The 20,010-nt window shown below is 43.6% G+C and overlaps 1 protein-coding gene across 5 annotated transcripts in view; it reads left to right on the forward strand.

The window, feature by feature from the left end:
- Tnrc6b (trinucleotide repeat containing adaptor 6B) overlaps positions 1–20,010 on the forward strand; it is a 209,956-nt gene that overhangs the window by 85,414 nt on the left and 104,532 nt on the right. Inside the window, exon 1 of one of the 5 annotated variants that reach the window (XM_090328775.1) lies at positions 1,527–1,734. The exons of the other annotated variants lie outside the window; for them this stretch is intronic. Coding sequence (XP_090184901.1) covers positions 1,730–1,734 — 5 coding nt within the window. The 5' untranslated portion in view covers positions 1,527–1,729. Of the gene's footprint in view, positions 1–1,526; positions 1,735–20,010 lie in introns of those variants that run through there. 5 annotated transcript variants of the gene reach the window in all.

Consider the following 20,010-nt stretch of genomic DNA (forward strand, 5'->3'; position numbering starts at 1 on the left):
GTGTGTGCATGTGCGTGCGTGTGTGTGTGTATATATAATGGGAGTGTTTAATAGGAAAGCTTGGTCAAGACTCTAGAGGAGCTTGAAACTAAGCTCTCTCTGTCATATCTATCTATCTATCTATCTATCTATCTATCTATCTATCTATCTATCTATCTATCTATATCTATTGCCAGTCCTGGGCCTTGAATTCAGGGTATGAGCACTGTCCTTGGACTTTCTCAGGACTAGAGCTCTACCACTTGAGCCACAGCACCATTTCTGGCTTTTTTCCTATGTATGTGGTAAGGTGGAATCCATCCTGGATCTTCCTGCATGCTAGGCAAGCACTTTACCACTAGGCTAAAGTCCCTGCCCTCTCTTACTCAAAACTAGAGCTCTACCACTTTAGCCACACCTCTATTTCTGGCTTTTTGCTGACTAATTCAAAATAAGAGTCTCTGGGATTTTTGTCTACTCTGGCTGGCTTCCAATGTAGATACTGAGCTCCCAGCCTCTCATCTAGCTAGGATTAAAGATGTGAGCCTTTAGTGCCTGGCTAGAGACTAATTTTTGACCTGATCAGGGTCTTTAGCATTGCTAAAGGAAAGAGCAGAAAGCTTCAGAAACAAACCAAAGGCATCACTGAGGGGTGTCCAGTGTTCATACACTACCCCGGTGGTGAAATACAACTCCAGAAGGTTTCCTCTTAGAACTGGTGTCCTGTCAGCCCTGGGTTGGCTTCCTCGGAAGGCAGGAGTGAAGATGCCTTGAAGTGAAGGGGCTGAGAAATTGGAATCTAAGTAAGTTTTAAGTTTGTGTCCAGTCTCCATAGCCACTGAACTACTTCCTCTGATGGGGGAGGGAATTAAAGCTGCCTGGCCCTGAGGAATTCAGTGTGCAGCCTCCAGCATAGTAGTTATTTGTTTGGGAGAGGAGCTGCCCAACACAGGTCCCCCCACACAGTCAACACCAAGTTTAGAATTGGGGAAGCACCCCTTGTTCTGAAGCTGCCTGGCTGTGTGATTTTGTGTGCTACCTAACCTCTGCGAATCGCCGCTCAGCTGACGCCTGGGCTTAAGTCTTTTTCTGTGTGTTTCTGGAGCTAGTTGGAGGTCATTTGTGCTCTGTATTTCCCCCGAATCCCAAAAGTAAAGTCTCTTGTTGGGTAAAGCTTTGTTTCAGCCCCTTTTAAAGAGCAGTTTGCCAGCCTGTGCTTGCTCAAACATCTACAGAATCCCTAGCAAGCATGCCAAGATAAGATCCAGGATCTGCAGGAATCGTTAGCAACTGAGCATATTTCTATAAAGCAATAAAGGTTTTTTATTTTGTTCATCTGTTACCCTTCCTTCTGTTACTGCCACTTTCGCATGCAGGGTCCGTAGGCGGGAGCCTTGCACAAATGAAAGTGAGTGGAAAGGGGCCGCTTCCCCTTTAAGACAGCTTCGGTCTCCGGTCCCTCCCCTTTCCTGATTGACAAACCTACCCACAGTCACATGATCCGCCTCTATTTGAAGGTCACAAAAAGCTGCTTCCTTTAGAGACAGAGGGGGAGAGAGAGAGCAGGAGGGAGAGTGAGTGAGAGAGAGTTAGTTCAAGCCAAAATGGCCGACACAGTCTCTGCTGGTTTCTGAATATTTAAAATACAAAAAAAAAGATAGACAAAAAGAATTCATTTTTTGGACCTTTTTTCATTTCCATTTCTACCTTGTATGCCTCAATTTGCTGGATTTAAGCACTGCTGCACTTTATGAGGTTGGTACATATTTTCGATTTTTAAAATCCAATTGATTTCTAACCGTTTTCACTGGTGGTGTTGCAAGTCGACATTTGTCTAGCTTCAGACATTTCGTGAATCTGGTTCGGCATTTTAGAATTGGAAAAGACTTGGTAAAATATTTAAATTTTGAAGTGATTTAATTGCACTTTCGTGTCTATGTAGATTTTCATCTTTGTTTCTGTCTGGCAAATACATGAAATTGAGTAATTGGAAATTTGATATTTAGAAAGAGGTTTTTTTTTTTAAAAATAAATAACACAGCTGCCCCCTCCCCCCTTAAATCTGCTGCAAAAATTTGCATAAATATAAATGGGTTTGCATTCTTTGGGCTCCGAGGCCGACAAAGGATCTGGGAGGACAGCCCTAAAATGGAAAGGCTGCTGGCTTCTTTCTTCTTCTTCTTCTTCTTTTTTTTGGTCTCCCCCGCACCGGGCCATCCTTCCTAGAGAGATCAAAGCCCACAGGGCGACTGGGGACGTTTCCAGCCGAGGCCGCGGGCCGGGGTGAGTGGCCGTGGTCGGGTTCGGGCCCCCGGGGCCGCCGGGCCCGGCACCCGCCCTGCGCCCGCCCTGCGCGCCCGGCCGCCCGCGGCGGGCCCGGGGCTCCGGCCGTGCCTTCCCACCCACGGCAGCGGAGCCCGAAGCGGCCGCGGCCTCGGGTTCGGAACTGTTGACCCGGCCGAGCCTCCCGCACCGCGGCCTCCCACGTCTCACCAAGTGAGCCGGGGGGTCACGCCGAGCGCTCCGCCCCGCGGAGGGGCCGCGACCGGCCGAGCCGGCCCGAGCGGAGCGGCCCCGGAACCGCGGCCCCGGGCTCCCCTCCCCGACTCGCAGCACGGGATCCGGGAAGCCCGACCACGGGGAGGAAAGGCCGCCGAAAACTGGCGCTCGGAGCCGCCTCCCCCGCCGTCGGAGGGTGTGATGTAATGCAGCCGGCCGGCGGCTCGACAAGCCTGGCCCCCCCCCCCCCCCTTAATCCGTGCTCCTCTGAACTGTGCTGTGGCATCCTGGCAAGAGAAAGAGCGTCGTCTAAATCTGTCACCAAGTGTAGTTTAGAAAAGGCGTTTAAGATATGCAGATGGGCGGAATTGTCATGTCCCCATCACTACATTCGTCGACGTGGATTAAAGCGAATTAAGCACAAATGGAATAATTTTGATCCGAAGGGAGCAGTGCTTGATGTTGTTTCCTTTTTAATTAATCTAATCATGAGATGCTTGCTGGGCCTGAAAGTGTTAAAAAAAGAAAAACAAAATGGGAAAAATGCTGGACCATGTTAAAAATTTGACAGTCTGGAAGAGGGTGTGGAGTGCTTTGAAAAGCTTTATTCACAGTTAAAACGGATTGGCCTCTTGTGCTGAAAATGGCCTGTTTCTTTGGGACAATTGTGTGTAGGTGAAGGCACTTTCAAAAGACTTTCCATTTCAATACAATAATTAAAATCCCCTGTCTCTAAAGAGAAAGTACTTTATTATGTCTTTTTTTAATGTCATGTTGTTATATTAGTAAAGATTCTAAGTGGAAAAGTGGTAGTTTAGACACAGTGTAAATTTTTTGGAGATAGAAATGCAGCTTTTGTGTAAGAAGGGTTTGAAGTGCCACACCGATGAGGAAGACAAATCTATCTCTTAAGTTATTACAGCTTGAATTCAAAGAAAGAGACAAATGAGTAAGAAGTGTTGCCTTGTGACAGAACTAAGGAAAATTAGAGCTCTGGTTTTTGTTGTTGTTTTCTTTGAGAATGAAAGATGATTCATTTCATGCCCATTTCCCAAGTTGGCCTTACTGAAGAAGAGAGAAAAACTTAGGCTTTCCATGTTTGCCCCTCACTTGTTTTTGTGGGTTATGAATGGTGGGTTAATTCCATGTGTAGAATTGAGGACCCAGAGCAGAAAGAAGGAGACTAAGTAAGAGTATTAACAAAATGCCATCTGGTTTAACTGATTCACAGTAGAAAGGTGAGATAAACAAGACCCTGTCTCATATATGGCTAGTGACAGCTCTGGTGAATTTTTTGGGATCAGCTGCCATTTTGGATCTAAGTTCTTACAGAGCCAGTCCTTATGGTTGACCCAAACTATCAGAAGGATAGTATTAAATTTGTGTAGTGTGAATCGAAGATTTAAACACTTTAAAAGACGTGATTGATGTTACCAAGAGGTATTAAAACTTGCATGTTGTGAATGGACATTTTAAAAATGAGGTGGCATGTGCAGAGGAAGTTTCTTCCTGGAGAAAATGAGTGGACTCCATACTCTCCTCTCATCTTGTATTTCTTTATACTGGGTCTACTTACAATTTTATTGCAGTAAATCCTCATCCTTCATGACACTGCTCTGCTCACAAAGAAGTGTTCCAGGTCAGCAGTGAAACATCACAGAATTGGATAGCATTGATCGGGAATAGTTTCTTGATTTTAAAGTGTGTTTTCTGCCTTTCCATCAGGTTCCAAGGAAGTCTTGGTATCTTTGCTACATGGAGCAAAGTCAACTCTGTTGTTGAGCTTTGCGTGACTGTTGACTGTTAGTGGTCACACCTAGGAGACTGTTGGCTATTTGTGATCATCCCTAGGACAGTCCATTAGAAAGGAACTTGTGAACACTGAAGTAGAGACATTGGAGGCTCTTGAGCTCTCCAGCCACAGCAGACACGGAGAGATAGTGGTGAGAAGAGAGCTTCAGGGCCTTGCTGGGGTTGTAACAGGGATACTGGGTGGTCCTCACTTCCTGCTGCCCTAAAAATGAAAAGATGGTAGAAATTTCATTTTTATAATTCCGGTTGTATAGTTATCAACTCTGCAGCTTACCCTGGCCGTGGTCTTGAGGTAACACAGGTGAATGGCACTTTGTTCTTTTCCTCCATGAGTACTACTAGTCTAGTAAGACTGCCAAGCAGTCTTGGCTATCTGTATAGGTACACTATTTAGACTAAGTGCTTGGGATCAAGTACTTGAAGAGTCCTTATTTAAAGAAGCTAATTATCCCTTCAGTGGTTTTCAGTCATTTAGATACTAGACTTCCTTTTAAGTGGAACTTGCAATTTCAGGATGGGGTTCTGACCATTGCTGGGGGCGGGGGGGTGGATGAGAGGACATCTGTTAATTGTTCCCTGCTACTACAGTACTGTTTGTGGATTTTCCCTAATCCCCTTCCCTCACCTGCTTTTTGTGATTAAGAAGATGGCAGGAATGGACCTGCTCTTCCTTCCTTCTGTATATTCTTCCCGCAATCATTTATGTTGTTTTGCCCAAAATATGATTCGTTGTGACATTTTCATTTTTACTAGAATATACTCTGTCCCTTTGTCTGCTGGTCCTCTTCCTCTTCCTACGTAAGTAGTCTTCCCTTGACTTAAATATCCTTTGCATCTGAATTTCACCTATGAGAGAAAATAATGCAGTATTTGTCTTGCTGAGCCTGGCCTATTTAACTTAACATGATGATCTTCAGTTCCATTCATTTTCCTACACATGACATAATTTGATTCCTTATGGCTAATAAAATATCACATTTTCTTTATCCATTCTGTATTCCCTGATTCAGTTGCTGAGGGACTTAAGTGCTAATTTGGCTTGCCAGTCACCTCAAACAGCCACTTGGTTCATGTGGAAATATTTGCTGTCTGGCAACTTGGGAGTAATGGCCTTGGAGATAAATAGGATAAGCTCTACAGTTCTCTACTGATAATCAGGGAGTGTGTGGTAATTTATCTCCAAGAACTTTGTGACCTGAAGTTGCCTCCCCACTTACTCTGTAACATCCATCAGTTTTATTCTTTTAATAACTGGCCATTGTATCACCACCTAAAATATTTGTGTATGGAGCATCTTTGAACACAACTAAACCTTCCCTAGAGCAGAGTCTTTACCAGACTTTGTTCGTTTTGTCTTTGGTGTTTTGTTTTGCTTTTTCTGGTACTGGGCCAGCGTGACAGAGTGACAGAGGTGACAGTATCTACCTGTGATCCCAGCACTCTGGAGGCTGCCAGGAGTATTGAGAGTTTTGAGGACAGTCTTTGACTATAGACCCTGTCTGAAAACAAAGCAAAATAAAACCTCAAGAAAATCCCACAATATATATCAGTTATACCGCATCATAAGGTCGCCAGGACTTGCTATATGACCAGACCCGCCTTCTTCTCTACAAAAGAAGACAAGAAGGCCTGGCTAAGTTTGTTTCTCAGTGTTTCCTCCCAGCACATTGCATTATGATTATATAAAATGAGGAAGGCGTTTCTGGCCCCCCAAGATGCCTCCATTCTTTTCTTGTGGCTGCCAGAATCGTGATGTGTACAGACACTAGACAAGAACAGGAGCAGCACAGGGCCTTTTCTTTTTATTAAAGTCCCTACATTCCTGTGGTCTGATGTCATCTCTTCTTAGTCTCCAGTTTCCATCAGGCTTCCTGGCTGTAATGTATCCACGCTTGCTTGGCTGCTTTTCATTCATTTGGTGTTTTATATCAAAACGTCCTCAGAATTTCCACAGAAATCAATTGTAGAGTTCATAAGGCAAAGGAAAGCATAGAATATGATGTTTTGCTTCATTTTAATCATTTTGAGCCCACACATGAAATTTGGTTTAACTGAAATTATTAGTTTTGACTCAAGAGATAAAAATGTAGTTCAGTTGCCCACTTTATAAAATGCCAGGTAATTAATACAGTTGACACAGAAATGTTTCAGTTATTAACCTTGGCATTTATTTTTTAAGAACTGGGAAAATTACGTTCTATTTACTCATTCAGCAATTAATATTGAGTACTTATTACATACCAAGTATTGAGACAAATAGTGGCATCTTAGAAGTAGTATAAAGATGTTTTACTAATATAAATGCAAGGAGGCTGGCAGGTGCTCGGGGGCTAGGGGATAAGATGAGTAAGATTACCCATCCAAACAGAAGTGACAGCTTGTGCAAAGGCCCTGCAGCAAGAGTGGACACTGGCAGATTTGGGGAATTGCATATAGCATATGTGGACATAGTTGGAGTCTAATTATGCTTAAGGGGGAGGAAATGATCTGTAAATGAATTGAGACTGAAAAGCTAAATTTTGGCCACATTGGAGGTCTTTTTCTTGAGGACAGTCAGAAGGTTTGAAGCAGAAATGTCGTGTGTTAGGATTGGATTGGGGAGTATTACTGAGATGTACATGAATATTTGATATCACAGTGTGTCCAGGTACTGAACCCATAGCAGAGTTGGGAAGACTTACCTGGACTGATCACTGGGTAGAGGTTGGAGAAAACAAAAGGATACCTCTGTCTATGGCCTGGACCTGTGATTGGGGATGGTGGTGCCTTTTACTGAGGGTCCATTTAGAAAGGGACAGATGGGACATTGGGATCATGGATTCAGTTTTAGAGTTTTAGAGATCTGATTGATGATTTTAAAAATGTAAGAATTAGGGCTGGGAGTTTGGCCTAGTGGTAGAGTGCTTGCCATGCTGGCATGCATGAAGAGCCAGGATTCTATTCCTTGGAACTACATACATAGAAAAAGCCAGAAGTGGTGCGGTGGCTCAAGAGGCAAAGCTCTAGCCTTGAGAAAATGTAAGGACAATGCTGAGACTCTGAGCCCAAGCCCAGGACTGGCCAAAGAAAAAGAATCATTGGTAGTTCCAAGTTTACTGAGATTTCCCTTAAGTTGATTTTTTTTTTTTTTTGGTGGTAAACAGTTCTAAAAAGATGTACAGAATGTAGTGTGAGGTAATGTCTGGTGCCGTGAAGGGGGTGCTATTTTACAAAGATAAGGCCATATACATAGTCCCACTACTACTGAGGCTCTGAGGAAGGAGAAACACTGGTTGTAGCTGGGTTGATCAGGAACGGTTTTAGGAGGATCTTGTGTTTGAGCTAAGCTGTAAAAAAGTGGGCAGAACTGTGATGAGCATGAAGGACAGGCCATTCCAGCTTGATGAGGGTCAAGGATGGGCATCAGCTGGTAGGTGAGTGGGTGTGGAGAGAGTCTGCTGAGTAGTTTGTGTTTCCATAGTAGACAGAGGGAACTTGTTGAAAAGCTGGTAGCATTGTGAGAAAATTGGTCTTTGGGAAGAACTAGTATGGCAGCGGTGCAGAGGAGGGTGAAGTGGGCTGCGAGGTGAGGGATGGATGTAGTTTGTTTGACAGGCCAGTTGGGAGGCTCTAGCAAAAGGGCCATTGGGAAAAGGCCAGCTGTAAGGTTTCCTGTGGGACGAGGAAAGGAGGTAGAGTCAGAGTGTTTCAAGTGAATGACTGGAGTTGAGGAAGTTGATGGGAACTGCACGCTGCACGCTGGAACTGCAGTGTGAGGATGAGGCGGAAGCAGAACTAAGACATGGGTGACGCTGAGGAGTGCATGGGATTACTAGGGGAGAAAAGAGCTTGAGAATGAGACCCTGCGCACTGGAGGACTAAGGGGGTCTGGAAAAGGGAGAGAAGGACGGTAGCCATAGACACCTAAGGAAGAGGGGAGGACCTTGTAATCACAGATGCAGTCATTCATGAAGAAGCTTATTTGCCATGGTACTGTTCCAGATTGCTGTGGAGATATGCTCCCGCTGAGGAATCCTTAGATTTTACGCTAGCATAGTCCAGTAGAACTAGAAAGCAAGCCATGTGGGTTATTTTAAAATTTCCGGGAATTACATTAAAATTTAATTTAATATATTCAAGACATATTGTTGCTTCAGGATATAGAGTTGATACGTAGCCCGATGCTGACAGGTCACACGTTCATCTAGCTGTTTGGAAGATCTAAAGGATGGCTGTTTGAGGCCAGCCAGCATACCCATGAGACCCATTTTAACCCTATAGCTAGATGCTGTGGTGCACGTGTGTCATTCCAGCTGTGGGCCAGGCTGAGATTAGGCACAAGGGTAGAGTGGACATGAAAGTCTTGGATACTTCCTCTCAATAAAAGAAAGGAGCTGAGCCTGGTTTAGCATGCCTGCCGTTCCTGCTGTGACAGGAAATGTAAGCAGACCAATTTTAGTCCAGGTGTGGGCCTAGACAAAAGGAGAAACCCTGCCTCAAAATTAAATCTAAAAGGGCGGGAGGTGTGGCTCAGTGGAGTTTGGCAGTACTGGAGTTTGAACTTGAGACCTCTGAGTTCTTAAGTTCTCCAGTACTTTTTTTTTTTAAGGTATGTAACTAATTTTAAACGTGGCCTTTTAAAAAATATTTTTGTACTAAATCTTTAAAATCTGGTGTGTACTTTATAGTTGCAACATATTTCAGTTTCAACATAAAATTTTCCTTAGCAATACATGATTTGTATTTATAGTTCATGAAGCTTAGTGCTTTTTTTCATGAAAAAAATAAGCTTATAGGGAAAGGCATGTGGCTCAGTGGTAGAGTGCTTCCCTAGCATGCATGAAGCCCTGGGTTTGAATTCTCAATACCACATAAACAGAAAAGGCTGACGTGGTGCTGTCGCTCAAGTGGTAGAGTGCTAGTCTTGAGCAAAAGAAGCTCTGGGACAGTGCTCAAGCCTTGAGTTCAAGCCCCAGGACTAGGAAAAAAAAAGACATAATACCTACATTTTTCCAAACATACAAAATTTCCTGTAGGATTGTTCAGGTTTCCCCCCCCCCCCCAGTTCTGGGCCTTGAACTCAGGACCTGAGCACTGTCTTTGGGCTTTCTCAAGGCTAGAGCTCCACCACTTGAGTCACAGCACCATCTCTGTCTCTCTGTCTCTGTCTCTGTCTCTCTCTCTCTGTCTCTCTGTCTCTCTCTCTCTCTCTCTCTCTCTCTCTCTCTCTCTCTCTCTCTTCTGTCCACTTGAGTCTGGAGAACTAATGTTTACTGAATCTAAGTGGCTCCTACGAGTTTACAAAAAGCAGGTTCTGAGTCTTTAAATGAATCCTCTCATTGGTTTAGACTGCTTTGTTGACATTAATTACCTAGACCTTTAAAGGAATATGCAAAAAAGATAGACATGGCCTTGTACCTGTTCGGAACTAAACCTTGTTCACATTAGAAAATAAGTGCTCTGTTTTTGCTTACTGTACAATTTTGATTCTGGCCAATTCCCCCCCCCCCCCCAAAAAAAAGGCCAGAATAGAGCTGTGGCTCAAGCGATAGAGCACAGCACTAGCCTTGAGCAAAAACGAACAAAAAAGCTCAAGAACATTACCTTGGCCCTGAGTTCAAGCTCTAGTACTCTCTTTCACACACACATACACTCTTCCCCTCCTCAAAAAAAAAGGACGAATTGAATTTCTCTCTTTTGCCCTGGCTGGCCTTGAACTAACTCAAGCAGTCCTCTTGTTTCAGCCTATAGAATAGAACACTGTGCCCATCTGTTCTGTTGTTGTTGGTTTTTGTTTTGAATCAATGTGGAAAGTAACTCCAGGCTGAAGGTGTGGCTCAAATGGTAGAACCTACCTAGCAAGGCTCCCGAGTTCAAACCCAGAACTGCCCAGAGAAGAGAGAAAGTGACTCCTTACAGTTGTGTTTTTCTTTAGAAAAACAAAGTGTTTTGATTATAGATTTATGCATTTCTAAGAACCAGACTTATGTAATGGGCTAAATAAAATAGTGCCTTTGAATGTCTCAACAAGGCTGGAGACCTAACAGATGATTACCCTTTTCTCCCGAAGTCTAGAGCAACAAGGTTTGGGATTAGTAGGTGCCTCTCCACACAGCTGTTTCTTTTACTCTTTTTGGCTGACAGAAATAACTGCTGTTCTTTCTGATGCCAAGAAGTTTCTATTTACAAGCTGAAGTCAGACAATTGGGTAGCTTAAGAACAGTGGCTTTTTTTTTTGCCAGTACTGGGGTTTGAACTCAGGGCCTGAGCACTGTCCTTGGGCTTTTCAAGGCAAGAGCTCTATCACCTGAACCACAGCACCACTTCTGGCTTTTTTCCATGTATGTGGTACTGAAGATTCAAACATAATTCTTTGTGCTAGATCTTTGCACTCTACCACTAGGCCAAACTCCTGACCTAAAACAGTAGCTTTTAATTTTTTAAATTTATTTTAATTTTTTAGTTCACTATAAGAAATAAAATTTGCACAGAAATCCTGTATGTTCTATTTTATCCTGTTCAAAACAGAACCCCAAGAAGTTGGACTCTGCCTCTTGATTTCCTCATGTTCAAGGATTGCCTCTCTGTGGTTCACTATATTACAGAATGTGATGCCTGTTTTTCTAGTTAGCACTCCAACCAATCATACATGACTTTAATTTGTTACTTCAGCTTGTGGAGGTAGATTTTTTTTTTCCCTAGTACTAGTCCTAGAGTTGAACTCCTGGGCACTGTCTCTGAGCTTTTTTTGCGCAAGTGTGGCATTCTTCCACTTGAGCCACAGCTCTATTTCCAGCTTTTCCTTGATGGTTAGTTGGAGGTTAAAAGTCTCATGGACATTTCTTGCTCAGGCTGGTTTTGAACTGTAATCCTCCCGTCTCAGTCTTGAGTACCTATGATTTTAGGCATGAGCTACTAGTGCCTGGCTGGTGGATTTTTTTTTTGGGGGGGGGGAGGAGTCAGTTATGGGACTTGAACTCAGGGCCTGTGCACTATCCTTGAGGCTCTTTGTGCTCAAGGCTAGAACCACTTGAACCACAACACCACTTCCAGGTTTTGAGTGGTTAGTTGGACATAAGAGTCTTGTGGGGACTTTTCTGCCAGGGCTGACTTCAGACCATGATCCTCCTGAGTATAGGATCTCATCCTCCTGAGTACTAGATTATAGATGTAAACCACTGATGCCCAGCTAGGTGGTTCATTTTGATAACCAAAATGTTGTCTTTTTTTTTTTTTTGTCTTTTGTCTAGGATAGGGAAAGGACATTGTGATCAAGAGGAGTTAGTTTTTATTTACAGTGAGAAAAATAGACTATTACTTCTTTGTAAACACTTAGCTATCTGTGTATGATTTATGATAAGAAATGCAAGTGCAGTCAGTCCTCTGGATCAAAAATACTCAGGAAAAGTAATACTGCATATGAACAGACCTGTAATCTAGAAATGATTTGAAGTATATGGAGGGAGTATATAGTTTTTTGTAAGTACTATGTCATTTTTTGCTTTTGAGTATCTGCAAAGCTTGATATGTGAAGGGTATTCTGGAATCAATCCTCTGTAGATACTGAGGAATAACTGGGCATATTTCCTTTTGCAGATTTTAGAGCAATCTAAGTAGAAACCTCCAACTGCCAGAGTATGTATGTTCTTTGAAAGTCCTTACAGAAAACATTGCTGTGCTTTTTGGGGAGGGAAGAGGAAGCGTCCTTCCATCCCCTTTCTCAGATTTCCTGGGCTACAGCTCCTAACTAAGATTAGTTAATATTCTACACACACATTCACTATGTTTGGTCTCTCTCTCTCTCTCTCTCTCTCTCTCTCTCTCTCTCTCTCTCTCTCTCTCTCTCTCTCTCTCTCTCTCTCTCTCTCTCTCTCTCTCTCTTGTTGGTCATAGGGATTGAACTTAGGGCCTGGGCGCTGTCCTTGAGCTCTTTTTTGTTTAAGCTTTGTGCTCTTACCATTTAAAACCACAGCTTCATCCCTGGTTTTCTGGTGGTTAAATGTCTACAGGAGTCCCATAGACTTTCCTGCCTAAGCTGGCTTTGAACTGTGATTCACAGATCTTAGCTCCCTGAATAAACTAGGGTTATAGGCATGAGTCACCTGCACCCAGCTCAATTACTCCTTTCTGCAACCAAACTAGATTTGGGTGTTTCTGATTGTCTCCCAAACTTTCACGTGGTGGTTCCTAGACTTAGGTATACATAGGGAAGCTAGAACACTGAGAAAGCGGTATTGGAATCCAGCATGAGTTACCAGTTTAAAAAAATTCTTTTTAACTCACCATTTTATTACCATCATTACAAAGGGAAAAAAAATTTAACAGGAACTCTAAAGGGATAATCTCAAAATAAGAGTGTCAGTTAGTTGAATATTGCTTTATGAAAACTGTTACACTGTTTTCTCTTTTCTGCCATAGATCAGCACAGGTGCTCCAGTTGAGCTTTTGGAAAGTATGTTGTAATTAGAGACTGTTCCAGTCAGAGTTACAGTTAGCTGTGTGCTCCCCAGCTTTATTGGCCTCATTCATGGGAATAAACTTATTTCTAGCTTCAGAGCTCCCTCCTCTCCTTCAGTTTACTGACTACAGTAATGACGGTTTCACTGAGGCACCCTGTAAGAAAATTGCTCTGCTCCCTCTGAGTATACTGTAAACAGATAACCATTCTACATTCGTGTGGAAAAAAAGGAGAAAGAAAACGAATTCATTAGGTTCTGAGCAGTTGTAGGCTCTAGAAAAATAAAAATGTATTTTCTCAGACTTTATGAGAAACGTGATGTACATGATGGTAGTGATTATATAAAAGTGGCAAGTAGGGAGATGAGCACGGTGGCTCACACCTGTAATCCTAGCTACTCAGGAGGCTGAGATCTGAGGATCAAGGTTCAAAGCCAGCCTGGACACAAAAAGGACCTGAGACTCTTATCTCCAATTAACCTCTAGAAAATGGGAAGTGGGGTTTGGCTCAAGGGGCAGGGTGGTAGCCTTGAGCTGAAGCGCTCAGAGACAACGCCAAGGCCCAGAGTTCAAGCCCCATGACCCACAAAAAAAAAAAAAAAAGTGGCAAGTAGGTCACAACGTTAATATTGCGTGTGTTATGACTATTACTTATATATGATTTATTTATTTTAATTTTATTTTTTAGCCCAGGCTGGTCTTGAATCAGTAATCCTCCTGCCTTAGCCTTTTAAGTGCTGGACTGCAGACATGCACCACAACACACTTCGCCACTGACATACTTAGCTAGACTTTTGGCTATGCATATTGGCCACCACAGATCATCTAACATTATCTTACATACCTGTCCTCCACTGTTGTATTTTAAATGACAGAGACCTAAAATCTGGCAATCCTGCATCAAATGCCCCCCTGTCCCTTTCTCTCAGTGGGAGAAAGAACTTGAGGGTTGCACTTCATGCCTCTAATCAAGACCTTAGCCAGGTTGCTGGCCTGCACTTCTTTGATAATGCTTATCAGCTGGTTTGGTGAGGGGGGGTTGCAGCTTCAGCAAGAGTTTGAACTCTTCATCATAAGAGTCCTGGGGCAGAGAGAGCAGGGGAAAGGTTGGGGTTAGCTGTGTAAGATGCTGAATAGACTTGAACTTGAACTGGGGATTGGAAGAATGTGTTTATTACAGAAGTATTCATTGATCATATTTACTATGTAGTGGTGCGAATACAAAAATTAAGACCCAGCTTTTACCTCTGGTAACAGTGATGTTGCCTATAAACAAAGACAGGGCTGAAGTACCCCATAGGGCATAGAAAGTCCTAAAGTAGTGGGAAGCCCCCCCCCAAAAAAAAAAGCTGGAATTTTAAAGGAGGGAGTTGCTTGGTAAAGGGAGTTGTGAATACTTCCGGGGCATGGTGATTTGTTTCTAAAGGGTTCAGGACATTGGTTGGATCAGTGTGGTTCTGTTTCACAGTTAATGTTCTTGCCCTTTTGGGTAGTGGTAGGGCATAGGTAGAGTTAGGGAGTGGTAGAAGTGGTGAGCTGGTAGGACACGTGTTGGCCGGCTGGAGAAGCGTAGTTGGATAGTTTGGAGTTGTATCGATTTCTTTTTTCTTTTTCCTTTTTTGTACTGGTCCTGAAGCTTGAGCTCCGGGCCTGGGCACTGCCCCTGAGCTTTTTTGCTCAAGGCTAGCGATCTACCACTTGAGTCACAGCACCACTTCTAGCTTTTTTTGGTGATTAATTGGAAATAAGAGCCTCACAGATTTTTTGGTATGGGGGAAAAAGAGTATTGTTGGAGAAACCCAGACAGGAAAGGGTTTAGGGAAGTAGGCTCATGCTCCTGAGAGACAGCAAACATAGGCCTCCAATGCCTGCTTTGGGGAGCTTGGGGTTCAGTAGGCTGTCAAGGCCCCACAGACCCCCCCTCCACCATGTCATCATGCTTACTGCTGTGTGTCATGGAGAATCTCTTCAGGATTCTGGTTTCTTCCTGCAGTACATTGAACTTGTTCTGATTTTATTTTCTCTGAGTATCTAATCCAAGGCTTTATATGCTAGACAAACACTGAAATGAATCGATGAATCAAGAATGACTTGAAGTAACTCACCAGACATTTATTAATGGTTGTATGTGTTTCAGGAGCTATGCTAGTCTCTGGGGATAAATCAGTGAGCAAAAATAGAAAAGTCCCTTCCCTCAGTGAGCTTTCATTTATTTTTCTTTTCACGTGCCAGGCACAGGCACTGTCCCTGAGTTTTTTTGTGTGCCAGGTTGGCATTCTACCACTTGCCACAGCCCCACTTGCCGCTTTTTTGGTGGCTAATTGGAGATGAGTTTCATGGACTTTCCTGCCCCAGTTGGCTTTGAACTGTAGTCCTCAAATCTCAGCCTCCTGAGTAGCTAGGATTATAGAGGTGAACCATCAGCACTTAGCAAATTTTTATTCGTAAATGTGAGTAGGAAGTCTGGGGGAAGGAGTGAGTGGAAAGCTTTGAAAGTGCAGTAATGGTTTTGACTTTGGCATCTATGAACTGAGCCTAGCACCTGGCAAGCATTTGATTAAGTCAGAGAAGAGACGCTAATTATGAGAAGAGTTTCACAGCATAGATGACATGGTAGCAAGGAGGATGTTGGGAATGGGAGAGCAATCCCCTGGGGGTACACACTACCTCTGTGAAGTAGGAGATAAAGCCCAAGCAAAGGCAAACTGCAGAGAACCCATTGCTATCTCCAGAGTTTCCAGAGAGAGGGGAGGGAGGCTCTTAGCTGCAGTGCTGTAGTCTGTAGCAGTGCAGGGCTTTTCCACTGTAGTTAGCAGGGAATGTCTGGGGCCAAGTAGGAGTGTACCTGGAAAGATAGTGTTGGACGGTGTGTGTGTGTGTGTGTACGTACTGGTATGTGAAATGAGTTTAATCTGGGTTTATGGTAAACTAAACACCTGAGGAGGTGACCACAGAAAAGTCTGGGTGGGAGAGATGGGACCCTCTCCATTTGAAGGGAAAGCTACTCCCAGCACACTAACTCAGCTAGACTCTTTCTGAGGTCCGTGTGCCAGCTGCCGAGAGGTGAGGTAGAGAGCCTTGACGGTTGAGTGTGGGCATTTGAGCACTCTGCTGCTCTGCCTTAGGAAAAAAGAAAAGAAGCGACCCAACAGAAAATGTGCTCCTAGACCAGGTAGCCTTGCAGTGGCTTCCAGGATTGATTGGGCCAACTTTTCCTTCAGGAAGAAATTCACACTTTAGGCAACACGTGACCCTCCACACTGCAGTGTTGTGCATCTTCCTTCAACCAACTGATGATGAAACTATTCCATATATGGAACCTATACAGTAATGTTTCCTATGTCAGGAAGGACAAGTGTTTAGTGTCAGGTAAGACAAGCCATCTAGAAATGATTTAAAGGACTTATCTATGTCATTTTATAACTTGAGCATCTTTGGATTTTGATATCTGCAGGGTGGAGCAGAAGCTGACTATATTCTATGTGGAGCTTTTTGTGTGTGTGTGCAGGTATGGGAGCTTGAACTCAGGGCCTGGGCACTGTCTTTGAGTGTTTTCTTGTGCAAGGCTAGTGCTCTACCACTTGGGCCATAGCTCTACTTCTGACTTTGTTTTGTAGGGTTCTCTTTTTCTTTTTCTTTTTTCCTGCCCAAACTGACTTCAGTCCACAACCCTCAACTCTCAGCTTCCTGAGTAGCTAGATTACAAGCATGTGCCATTCAGCACTTGGTTTAATAAACTCTTCAAAAAATAAGCAGACTTTTGGACTTGGACTTCTGTAAGGACATTTGTCCCAGGTCCTGTGACCTGCCATTCAGGCCATGGGCCCTTTGTAAGCCTAAGGAGACCCCCTTTAAACTTAGCCAGGAGACTGGAAAACACGTGGGCTTGGGAGATACGAACAGCTTTATCCTTCTGTATGAAGGAAGAATCCCTGTGGAGACCTCAGTGTAGCCTCATGGCACCACTGGACTTTTGTGTGTGTTCCTCAGTACCGGTTTGTTCCTGTGACAGTTGGAAAGCAAATACTGCTAATCTTCTACATTGTCAATGGAAACAAATTTTCATGGTTTTAAAAGAAACAACACGGCCGGGACTTTGGCCTAGTGGTAGAGTGCTTGCCTAGCATGCACGAAGACCCGGGTTCAATTCCTCGGTACCACATACTTAGAAAAAGCTGAAAGTGGTGCTAAGGCTCAAGTGGTAGAGCTCTAGACTTGAGAAAAATCCAAGGACAGTGCGCAGGCCCTGAGCTTAAGCCCAGAACGGGCCAAAAAAAAAGAAAAAACACATGGAAACCATGTAACCCAACTTGCCAAGAAATCTTAGATTGTCAAATGTTGAAAATGCACAGCAAATAAATGATCCATCATTATATGCAGGAAATTTTTAAATTTATCACTGATCTTAGTGCTTTCCGTTGAGGCCACATATTTGAAATATTTTACCCACTTGATTGTTCCAGTTCTGCTTGTCTCCTCCTTTCTCTCTTCTTCACTCTCCTTTTCTCCCCTTTTTTCCTTGAGCCACTGTGGGCTGGCTTGAAATTGCCACATCCTCAGATCTCAGCCTTCTGAGTAGCTAGGATTATAGGCCTGAGCCCGTTGGTGCCTGTCTCAATTATTCCTTTCTATGACCAAGCTAGATTTGAGTGTTTCCAGACATCTATCAAATTTCTGTATGCTTCCCAGACTTAGGTATAGGGGAGCTAGGACACTGAGAAAGCAGTATTGGAATCTAATATGAGTTACCAGTTTATCAGCGCCCAGCTCCTCTTTTTTTTTTTTTTTTTTTTTTTTGGTGCCAGTCCTGGGCTTGAGCTCAGGGCCTGAGCGCTGCTGCCCTTGGGCTTTCTAAAGGCTAGAGCTCCACCTCTTGAGCCACAGCACCACTTCTGGCTTTTTCTATATATGAGGTACTGAGGAATCTAATCCGGGGTCTACGTTTCCTTGAGGTTCTCTGAGTGGAAGGACATGAGCGATAACTGTTAGGAACCTATTACTTATCAGGTGCTTCCCCTTACCTCATTTAGTCCTTTTGACAGCCTGTCCAGGTAATGGTTTATCTCCATAAGGAAAATGGACCAGGCTGAGGCCAGGAAGAAGTGAAGGACCAGTGTGCTCTAATCCCTGCTTTGTGAAATGGGATGTCTTGGCTGGAATAAGGATGCAAAGGGAACCGATAGTGTTGCTCTGTAGTAAGAACCAGGAGAAGGAGGCCTGTGCTGTGGGGGGGCTTCAGGAGCAGTCCTGGGTGGTGGGCAGGGGCTTTGGCACCCATCCGGGGTGGCAGAGCAGGAGCTCAGCAGTGGGCCTGGGCAGTCACTGGGAGGTGGGTTTCTTGAGCCACGTATCACTCAACTGACAGAAAAAAAAATCATTGGGAAGTTACAGCACTTTGTTACGGTGATTAAGTATAAGGCAAAAGTGATTAATTTTTTTAAAATCTTAACTGTATTGGGACTAAGTACAAATGTAATCAAATAGAGCTTATCACAGCTATAATGAAGAAAATAGAAATCATTTGTAATTAAGACTATAATTAAAGGCAAGTACATGCCCAGTGATTTTAATGTTTAAAAACAATTAGTTTCTTTAAGTAGGTTAAACATCTGGGTTACAGGCTTGTTTATACTATTAATGTACTTAGCCAACCTGTTCTTCGTAGATGATGCAAAGGTGAACTTTAGCTTGCTCTGTGAGTGATCACAAGTTCAAATTTAATGGCTATCCTTTTGAAAATATTACATATTTTTATTTTTACATATTATTTTTTTTGCCAGTCCTGGGGCTTGAACTCAGTGCCTGAGTGCTGTCCTTGGGTTTCTCAAGGCTAGAGCTCTACCACTTGATCCATAGCACCATTTCCAGCTTTTTTTCAGATATGTGGTACCAAGAAATCGAATCTGGGTCTTTGTGCATGCTAGGCAAGCACTCTACCACTAGGCCAAACTCCCAGTCCACTTTTTCATATTATTTTAATTTTCCCTCCATATCCCTAGTAAGTAGGCAGAGCTTTATGTAGGAGGCCTGGCCAGAGGTGTTGGGGGCCAAGTAGGCTGAGGTAGTTGGTGTGGGTGGGGGAGGGAGTGGAGGTGTTCTTCAGGGGTACATGGCATGCTCTCAGCAGGGGGAGACTGGTTCAGTACTAGTAAGTTCAGAATAATGGGAGCCTGCAGCTCCCCTTTTGGAGAAAGTGTGAAGGGCTGGAGGCGTAGTTCTGGTGTAGAGCACTTGGCTCAAATGCTGAAGGCCCTGTGTTTGATGCTCAACACCAAAACAAAAAGTATTGATGGGGGTACATGAATTTTAATAAGTAAATACAGAAGTAATATTGTAAAATGCACACATGCTGTGTGTACGTTATATGCACCTGTGTACCTACATCTGTGTCCTCTGCCCCTGCTCTGTCCCCAGTACAGGTGAGATGTCTAGAAGTAGTAGCTCCAGTAGTCCTGAGAACCTGAGGTCCCCAGGTCAGTCTCCACTAACAAGGTCCCTGGCTACTCAGAGAAAAGGCTGACCATGGGACTGGGTCAGGCATGTTTAAGGTAACTTAGGAACATGGTACAAGAAAGCAAGGAACACCTTGAAGAGTGATGGAAACATGCCAAGAAGGACAGAGAAGCCAGTTGGGAGGCTCCCACTGACACATTTTCATAACTTGATCATGAAACTTTAAGAAACAACGGTCATGAATTACAACCTATTGAATGTAAGAATGAACTGAGAGTTTTCCACACCTTCACCCAATTTACAAAAAACCCAGGTATGAATTCCTGATTCAGAGTTTGAGGAATAAATCATTTACATTTCAAAATACATCTCCACAAAAGTCAATTGGCTCCAAAGGGAGAAAAGAGTAACTTTCCAGTGGAGAATCTGACAGATGCCACTTAAACTAGCAGGGCTGAGTGAACATCAACAGCAAAGAGGCAAATTGAAATTATGTCACCTGCAGAGGATGTGAGATGATATAGCATCACACAATATTCCTGTCAAGGTGCATGGCCTGAATCAAATCCTAAAGAAATGACAGCAAACCCGCCCCAGGGCTGTTGGGCAAAACAAGCGGCCTGTGACCTCTAAAATCTCTGAGGGTTTTAAAGTCAAAAAGGACTTGAGGAACTGTTTTAAACTGAAGGAGACTAACGATTCATGTCAATGAAATGTAGCACGTGGTTCTGATCTAGTTCCTTACGTTGTGAAGGCCAATCCTGGGATAAATAACAAAACTTGAATGGGACTTGATTGGTAGGCGTGCGTCTGTATTAATTTTCTTTTCTT

This window comes from Megascapheus bottae, chromosome 2 (genome assembly GCF_031878675.1).
Source record: "Megascapheus bottae isolate mThoBot1 chromosome 2, mThoBot2.hap1, whole genome shotgun sequence".
NCBI lineage: Eukaryota > Metazoa > Chordata > Mammalia > Rodentia > Geomyidae > Megascapheus > Megascapheus bottae.